Source organism: Phalaenopsis equestris, unplaced genomic scaffold (assembly GCF_001263595.1).
Source record: "Phalaenopsis equestris unplaced genomic scaffold, ASM126359v1 Scaffold001187, whole genome shotgun sequence".
Taxonomy (NCBI): Eukaryota; Viridiplantae; Streptophyta; class Magnoliopsida; order Asparagales; family Orchidaceae; genus Phalaenopsis; species Phalaenopsis equestris.
This window is the reverse complement of record NW_018165626.1, coordinates 115,506-125,067: the sequence shown is the minus strand read 5'-3', so window position 1 is coordinate 125,067 and position 9,562 is coordinate 115,506. Positions and strand designations below refer to the sequence as shown.

Genomic DNA, 9,562 nt, shown 5'->3' with positions numbered 1-9,562 from the left:
ATACATATATATATATACATATATATATATATAAGCACAGAAGAAGAAATACCTGGAACTTTAAACGGATCATTTGGCCCAACATCATCAATGGGTGGGCGCTGCAGGTGATGATTAGTGGCAGACTGATATGCCATTGCGAGGGCTAAAGCCTGAACCAAACAAAAGTTGAATAATATTTATATAATTATCAAAAGAAAAAGCGAGCTATAACCAATTTAAGGCATTTGTATATTATTATTTAAAATCATTTATGATATATATATATATATATATATTAGATACAATAAGCAAATGCCTTAAATTTATGATAAAATGTATTATTTAAAATCATTTATGATATTCACAAAACAAAGTTAGATCAGGAGAGCTCAATGCTTCTCCAATATGTTGGGCTTGGACTGGAATTGCATAGAACAAACCAGTGAGATGTTATTTTAAACTCTATGTTGAGCGAACCAGATTTTCACTAGGTTAATAGATCTATCCATTGTTACATAAATATTAGCACACACACATCTTGGAACATGAATTTTTTTATCATTATTTCCATAATGTATCATCGTTATTAGATAATCATTTTCATTGTATCTTTTATTACTCTGTTCTTTTGTTTACATATAGACACATTTGCATTAAATATATTATTGGACTTTATAAAAAGTATTACAATTCTAGCTTTTCTTTTGGGATATGAGGGCTAGGGTTACAGAACGTTCAAAATTTGTTTGGTTTCTTGAAAATGAAATATAATGTGGAAGGTATGCAGAGTGCTCCGATGACAATATATTTGAAATACTTTAAAGTTGTTTCATTCATGATAAAATAAACGTAGAACTTCATATATTTTTGTCTGATTTGAAGGAGATTGAAAATAATGTATTTCAAAATATATTATTTTATCTGGCGGTAGCGTAGAATAGCCTCCAATGACACTAACACATGGCTGGTGGGCGACATTTGATGAAGGCAATGGCGCAGGAGGTGGAGGAAGCCGGGTGTTGATAGAGGCAGACGGTGGCGGATAGCAGGAGGCGGGTGATGACAAGCGGCGGTGACGGTGGGCTACTTGTGGGGGGCGACTGGTGGTGGCGGGAGACAATGGTGGTGGCGGCAGTGTCGGGCGCAGTGGCGGTGGTGGTGAGTGGTGTATGGGGGCGGGAGTCGGCAACTTGCCTATCACATTTTATGGCGTAACTCAAATTCGACCAAATAGGCTAAATTCTAAATTTAGTTAAAATGAACTGATCGATGAACTTCAAATTCATTCATAATTTACATTTTACTTGTAATTCTTCGTACCAAACACATAATTTCCTAAAATCTTTATAAAATAATTACAGAACACTGTAAATCTTCCAACCAAACAACACCTCAATTCCGTGGTCCGACTCCGTTGCTGACGGTTGAGGGGGAACAGGATTGCTTGCAACCTTAGTTATAGAAGTAATTTGGGTAAGAATATCCTGACCTTAATCAAATTAAAATGATAGTAAAATTATTGAATTTACTTTGAGATAAATGCATTAAAAATTTTGATTGATTATACATGCATTACACTTGTCTACAATCTAATCTAATATCTTCTAAGACTCAACTTTATTGAAATATTCCCCTTAGTTACTGCCAGTTATGGATCACCCGGCAATTCTGATTTTTTGCTAAAGAAATTTGACTGCTTCTATAAGTCACCACATATTTATATTGAAATCATTTACATACGTACCACCCAATTCCTATGTATCTACATATCTAACGCCTAAGCTTTGTTTTTTACATTTATAACACCTAAATCATTCATATCACATAAAAAATATTTCCGTTTAATTTTTATAAAATGAAACACACTTATTCATGCATAAGTAAGGTGGTATGTATGTAAAAATTAAAGTATAGGGGTTAGATATGTAAATACATAAGAATTGAGTGGTATATCTGTGTAAATCTTCCAAAAGCAAAAGGGAAAAAAATCAAAAAGGAAGCACAAAGTATGCCTTTTTGGCACATAAAAGGCTAGGAAAAACTTGAAACTTACAATATGATCTTTGTCTGGAGGGGCGTAAATGCCTGTCGTTACAGTTGTTCTTCTGTTAGTGCCACCTTTTGGGGCTTTCTCAATGCTTTTGAAACCGGTCGGAACAACCACAACTGGCAAACCCACAAGATTCCCCAAGCAAACTTTTTCCCAGTCAGTTGCGTTTCCTATAAATGCATCCACTCTGAAGTTCTCTTCAACTTCCCGAATCAATTTTCCTCTTGCTCTTTGTGCCTGTACAATAGAAAAACAACATTCCAAGTTAAATTATGTGGTAGTTTGTCATCATAATACTCTAAAAGAACTCCATTTGCAAACATATAAAGGGGTAAAAAGAAAAAAAAAAGAAAAAAAGAAAAGAAAATTATCAAAATGATTCAGAATGATAATTTCAGGCCTTTTATGGTTAAGAAAGTCATAGTGGAGAAGACGCTAAAAAAAGATAAGGGGTATTTATATACATGCCACCCAATTCCTATGTATTTACTATTTAATACTTAAACTTCACTTTTTTACTTTTATACTAACACCAAAAGGAAGATAGGAACTAAATGACACAAAATAAAGTGTTACGTGATGGGAGCTACCTCATGAATCCTAGATGGGACAAAGTATTACATGGTGGGAGCCACCTCTTGAATCTATAGCGGCCACCTCTAGAATTCTATCTGACATGGTTAATGATTATGGGTATAGAACACTGACAAGGGCGTCGGGTACTTAAGTGCGGGAGATTGTGAAACCCCTTAGGTTGATTGAAGTCGAACTCTTAAATTGGTGAAATTTCGATAGAAACTCCAAAGTTAAAGCGCGCTCGCATGAGAGCACTTCTAGGATGGTGACCTCCTAGAAAGTTACACCAATAACGCAAAACCGTGAAGCCATTAGACCAAAGTGAACAACATCATAATGGGTGACCTCCTGAGAAGTTACACCAATGATACAAAACCATGAGATAATTGTGTAACGACTGCTACTGTAGTATAGAAGCGCACCTGTTGAGACTTAATTTTGGGATCTAGTAAATCTTGCATATTTATTTTATGTTTATTGATTTTTTCATGGTTTTGGAATTAAATTGATTCTTAGGTTATTCGTCGATTTTTAGAAATTTTGTTTCATGCCCTATTTATAAAATGTCTTCACCAAATTGTAGAGTACACTTGATTATATTTTTAGCTTATTTTTACCTATTTTTATGAGTATCATAAGTAAGAAATAAAAGGTTATTGTCAGATTTTTCTTTCTTAGGGATGTTGTGCATCCTTATACAAGTGGTCTTTCTAGAACCATCTGGTGTCTGTTTTGTAAACTGTTTTCACCAGCGTATTCTAGACATAGTTTTCTGTAGTTTTCTGTTTATGAAATATTTTTCCATAAGTTTTGGAGTCATATATTTCAAGATGTAAATAGATTTATATAAAATTTTTAGAAAAAAAATATAACAAAAAAATGACAATTATATCCTCTTTTCTAAAAAAAAGGAAATCAAATAATTTATATAAATATCTTAAGCCATTGCAGGAATCCCATGTGTTTTTCCCATTTCCCTTAAACAGAGAAACATGGAAATAGAAGGAGAGAAAAAAAATAATTCTAAAGAAAAAATCCATTTTGGAGGTTGTAGAGTCGATTTCATCCACGGGCCAGTTGAGAAATTGTCCGACTCTATGTAGGTTACTGTTAACTTTAGATTTTAATTTCATTTTTTTATGAAGTTTTGATACTCTATTTGTCAAAATTTTGTATAAATTTAAATCTTCAGATATTTACAATTTTTTTACCACATAACTTTTTATATGTTCTAGATTAGACTATGTTGGACATATCGACATAAAAATATTTATTTTTCGTTGGGTATTTTGTGTTATATAATATTTTCTTGCGTGTTAAAGCTGAGAAATTTGATATAAAATAAGAAATGTTTGAAATATTATTCTTGACATTTCATATAAATAGTTTTGCATGTGTTATTTGTCAATATATGAAGATTTATTTCTCCTACAAATTACATTATTACTTGTGTCTACTGTTATGTATCACTTTGTATAGCACATTGTGAAATTTGATATGCCAAAATTATTAGCATATATAAGCTTTTAGATCATGAATATTGGCAAAAAATGATACAAATGAGCAAGTTGCAGGTGGTTGTAGTTGGGCGGTTGTGTATTATTTGTAATCAAATGGAGTTATAAAGAGTTTTGTATTATTTTATTATCCATATGTACATTTAATATGCCTTTAACAAATGTGAACAAGTGGATGTATAAGTGAAAACAGAGTTACAAGGAACATAAGAGAAATATAAAGTGGTGGTATAGTGGGCGAAAGAAAATATTAAAATAATTCAAATAAGGAAATAAATTTTTATTTTCATGTTATTTTCTTGCACTTGTGATATCATATTGCTTATACTGTTACTCAACACATGCGTACTGTAGTTACAATTTCTTGTAATGACATTGTGATAGAGACTATACATATATTCCTAAGATTTATATTTTCTTTGAATACATGTCTATTTTTTTATATTTAAAACTGCAGTAAATTTTGGGTAGCCTACCGAGCTGTGGTTATTCACCCATTCTTTACTCGCATTTGTTGTTTCAAAAAAGGGTTAAGGCTCAGGTTGAGTAGAGAATTTTGTGTTACTAATGAGAGTCTAATTTTAGGTATGTCAGTATCTAAGATTTATATTTTTTTACGGTCATGGTGATGTTTTTTTTTAAGATAGGGAGATTAAATCATGATTGTTATATATGTTTTATTCTATTATATATTGATATGATCTGAATGAATTTTGATTATTTATTTTTTATATATTTGATGATATTAGTGGCTCTGCGTTTATGAAAATTAAGAAAAAAATAAGTAAATAAAGTTCCTTCCAAATATATTTTAAGTAATAATTTATCTGTTATGACCTCGACACAAGGCGACCTCCGCCTCAACATGGAGAGTTGCACCGAGTTGGGTTGTGACATATTAAGCCAATGAGAATAATATCTTGAAGGGTGTGAGTTCAAGTTGTATCAAATAGTATCAAAGTATTACACCATACGGAAGATAGGAAACTCTAAAGTTAAGCATGCTACATGGTGCTATGCAAAGGGAGCCACCTTTTGAACCCAAGATGAGACAAAATGTTACATGGTGGGAGCTACCTCTTGAATATGTAGAGGACACCTCTAGAATCCTCTATGCCTAAAGGATGATTCTGAGTATAAAGTACTGACGAGGGCGTTAATTACTTAAGCATAGAAGATTGTGAAACCCTTCAAGTAGATTAAAGCAGAACACTTAAACATTGAAGCACCTTTTAGTGTAACAGTGAAATTTCATCAGAAACTCTAAAGTTAAGCATGCTTATATGGGAGCACCCTTAAAATGGGTGACCACCTGAGAAATTACACCGGCGGGACAAAACCAATAAGCCACTTGACCAAAGAGGACAATACCTTGATGGACAAGAGTTCGGTCAGTCAGAAAAACACCAAAATATTTCATATCACATCAAAAATACTACAATGTTAACTTTAGAAAGTGAAATACACATTTTCATGCATAAGTATGGTAGTATGTATGCAAAAATTGAATTTTGGGTGTTAGATATGTAAATTCATAGGAGTTGAGTGGCATGTATGTAAACCTTCCTTTAGTTCTGATCAAGAACAAAAATATGATCTCAAATATAGATAAAGTTTGTGGATTAAATGGAGGGTTGAATTTTAATTCCTTAGGCAATTGTGCAACAATCAAGATTAATCAATATGACCTCCATCCAATATTAAAAAATGCATGGCCAGCCAACTTCATCAACTCGAGCATCAACCTCCTTCCAAAAGTACTTGGGTAGACCACCCCTTCATATGTGCTCATATGAAGGTTTCACTCTTTCCAAATAAGGCTTGACCAAACCATGCAATATTGTAGATTAATTCTAGATTTATTTTCATGTCAATTTGTTTCTAATTTAGGACATGGTCAAGCCTTCGCTATTGGAAAAACAAATAATGAATTTTGCAATGATTCAAGTATTTCTTTTTAGCTGGTTATAGGTAAACTGGATTGATCCTTGGATGGGAGTGCCGGCGAGAGAGGAAATGTAGGAGAAGATTTGGGAGCAGGTGGTAAGAGTGTGAAAGGCTGTATGAAATAAGGTGGGATTTGAGTTGAAGTGGAGGATTTATTTTGCTGTTTTGGAGTTGAGTCATGAAGAAAAGGAATGGTATTTCATCAAAGACCATATTACTGTAAATGAAGATTTTATTAGAGGAAGGGTTGAAGCATTTGTAGCCCTTATGTTGTAGAGAGTAGCCGAGAAAGATGCATTAGACTTATCTTGGTTAGAATTTATTGTTTGTTTTAGGTTTTCTCCATGGGTAACACACACATCCAAAAACTTGAGTGTGGGTGTATGTGGGTAAAGATTTATGGATATGTTTGTATGGGGAAAAATAATTAGTGGTTCAAGTAGGCATTTTATTTATGAGATGAAGTGTCGTTAAAAGTGTCTCGGTCTAAAATTTGTATGCGGCATGAGCTTGATGTAGGAAAGCACAAGTGGTCTCCATGAGGTGTCCATGTTTTCGTTCTACCATCCCATTTTGCTCGGGAGTGTGCGGACAAGAGTATTAGTGAAGAATGCCTTGTGCAAAGAGAAAGTTATTTAGGGTATATTTTGCACCGTCGTCAGACCAAAGAATTTTGATATTTGCAATGAATTGAGTTTTTAATAAAGTAATGAAATGTTGAGTAATCATTGTTGTTTCAAATTTGGAATGCATGATAAAAACCCAACAAAAATGAGAGAAATCATCCACAAATGTAACATAATAAATGTGACCTTGATAAGAAGAAATTGGGGAGGGACCCCCTGCATCACTATGTATAAGCTCTAATATTATGTAGTTTTGTCTTATAAAAGATACAAAGGGCTATTTATGGCTTTTAGTAATATTGCAAATACTAAAAAAAATAGGAGTAGATAGGATATGTAGAGATTGACGCTTAGAAATTGCGGTGAGTATGTCCAAATGAGAATAACCTAGTTGTTGATGCCATAACTCAGAGTAGTGGGCTTTGGAGATGGGCTCAGTCAAAGCTTGAGGTGTGATAGTGGAAGATGAGATGGAGTAGAGACCATTAGAGCTGGGTCCCTGAAGTATCGTTTGGTGAGTCTGTGAATAAAATATAGAGAATCCAAATGAGTCAAATGAGAAAGTAATGTCGTTATCTTTGATTAATCGATGAATAGATAGTAAATTGTTAGATAGAAGGGGGGTATGATGAATTTGAGAAAGTTTAAGTTTATGCTGGGGTGTAGGAAAGGATGTCATCACCCTTATGTTCAATTGGTACTGCTTGTCCATTGCTGACAGTGACTTGTTTAGCTCCATAGTAAGGAGTTGCTGCTTGTAACTGATTGACATCCGATGTGACGTGTGTCGTTGCTCTTGAGTCAAGTATCCACCTTTTGGAGGTTGATGTAAAGATTTGAGGAGGAATTGTGGGTTGATATTCCAGATTTGTGCTATGCCAACATATAGATGTTGAGTGTCTCAATTTATTGCATATTTGACATATAATGGATCGATTTGTTTGCTTACCGCCCCTGGGTCCATTTGAGGAAGCTCCATGATGGTTCATATTAGTGTTTTGGCCACTACCACTGCCTTGAAATGACGCACGCCTCTTAGAGGTTGAGAGTGCAATTTGAGTTTGTATTGAGGCTGCCTGGTTGGTGTTTTCAATTTGTAGATTAACTTCCTCGCTGCATAGCAAAAAGTAGAGATCTTCAAGTGCTATGGGATGAAGCATAGTACGAATGGAAGTCTGGAATGCATTATGTGGCGGTGCCACATTACAAAATTGCCCTTTTACCTTAGTTCATTAATTGGGGGTCAAAATAACAATTCTCCACCTTGACCCTCAATTGAGAAGCTTCGAAGTAAAGATTCCCTCCACCTGGCCCCTGAGGGGCCTTCAGCCCTTGCTTGAGTTTGCTAAGTCCAAACAGTACATGAACTTAGCAATCACGGTTCTTCCGATAAGAGAGTACAGTCCCTTTTTTCTGACTCCTTGTATGACGACACTAGGGCCTTTGGTTACTTTGATGCAGCCATTCTCTGCCTTGAACGAGCATCCGCTTGACTCCAGCATACCTAAAGAAATCAGATTTCTTTTGAGCTCTGGTACGTACCTGACATTTTTCAGTACTCGTTCAACTCCGTCAAACATCCTTATCCTGATTGATCCACTTCCAACAACCTTGTGAGCTTTATTGTCTCCCAGTAGAACACACCCATCATTTTTCTGTTGCAGTGTCTCGAACCAGTCTTTGTGAGGACACATGTGGAAAGAACACCCTGAGTCGAGGATCCACTCTTTACTGGATTCAGATTCTGTGATCACGAGGGCCTCAGCAGAATCGTAGTCATCAGAGGCTACGCTTGCTTCTCCTGATTCTTCTGGCTCTTCTTGGTACTTATTCTTCCTTTCTGGGCAGTTCCTCTTGAAATGACCGTCTTTGTTATAATGATAGCACTTAAAAGATCCCCTTGATGACTGATTCCCGCCATCCTTGCTTGACCTTGATCTGTACTGACCATTTCTTGAATCTTTCTTGTCCGATCTTCCTCTGACAATAAGACTGTCTCCGCTGACTTCCTTGTCCCTATCATGCTTCCTCTGAAGTTCTTTGGCTCTAATAAGAGATTGAACCTCCTCCAGAGTAATAGTCTGCACCCTTCCATAGAGCATCGCATCCTTGAAATGCTCGTAGCTTTTGGGAATAGAGTTTAGCAACAGTAGTGCCTTGTCCTCATCGTCCATCTTGACGTCAATGTTCTCGAGATCATCAATGATCTTGTTGAACTCGTCAATCTGCTCTGAGACAGATTTGTCTTCGTGCATTTTGAAGGAGTATAGGCGCTGCTCTGCAACACCCTGTTGAACCAATAGAGCTCTCATCTTTACTCTCCATAGGCCGAAGTCGTTCTTCCCATTGAATTTCTCAATGTCGAATTTGACGGAACTCATTGTCGTGGCTAGGATCTCTTTCAAATGAATTTTACCTGCTGCCCTTCCAAGAACTTCTCCCCGTGAACTTCACTGCCTTCGTCAACCGAACCGGAGAGCTCTGATCCCTTCTGGCAAAGATCACACCTGTTCACCGGAGAAAACTTCCTGTTCTGTGCTCGCGCCTCCTTTCCGCAGGCACTCCTCTGCGTCTCGCATGAGAATAACTGTCTCTCCAGAGCCGTCGCGCCTCGCCAAACTGCTCAAGTCCTCCCGCTTTGCGAACTCCCGAACAGGGAACTCCCCGAACCCTCCTTTGCGCGATCTCCACCTCTTCCCTCTAGCCGAGCTGCTCGTAAGACCGAAATCCTCTGCTGGCAGCCCTGTCGCAAATTTTCGGCCCTCGCTCGATGACTGTTCCTCCTTCTCGCCAAACCGCACAACCTGCGGTGCGAATCCAGTCAATCAAAGCTTTCACTGCTCACCGAATCTGTCGCGATTCGG

General features: G+C 36.3%; 1 protein-coding gene across 2 annotated transcripts in view; it reads right to left on the bottom strand.

Annotated features, from left to right (window-relative positions):
• LOC110033448 (glutamyl-tRNA(Gln) amidotransferase subunit A) overlaps positions 1 to 9,562 on the bottom strand; it is a 35,886-nt gene that overhangs the window by 3,276 nt on the left and 23,048 nt on the right. For both annotated transcript variants that reach the window (XM_020737429.1, XM_020737428.1), the window contains 2 exons: positions 2,036 to 2,269; positions 53 to 152 (listed from right to left, as the gene is read on the bottom strand). In XM_020737429.1, the coding sequence (XP_020593088.1) occupies positions 53 to 152; positions 2,036 to 2,269 (334 nt within the window). The remainder of the gene's footprint in view (positions 1 to 52; positions 153 to 2,035; positions 2,270 to 9,562) is intronic.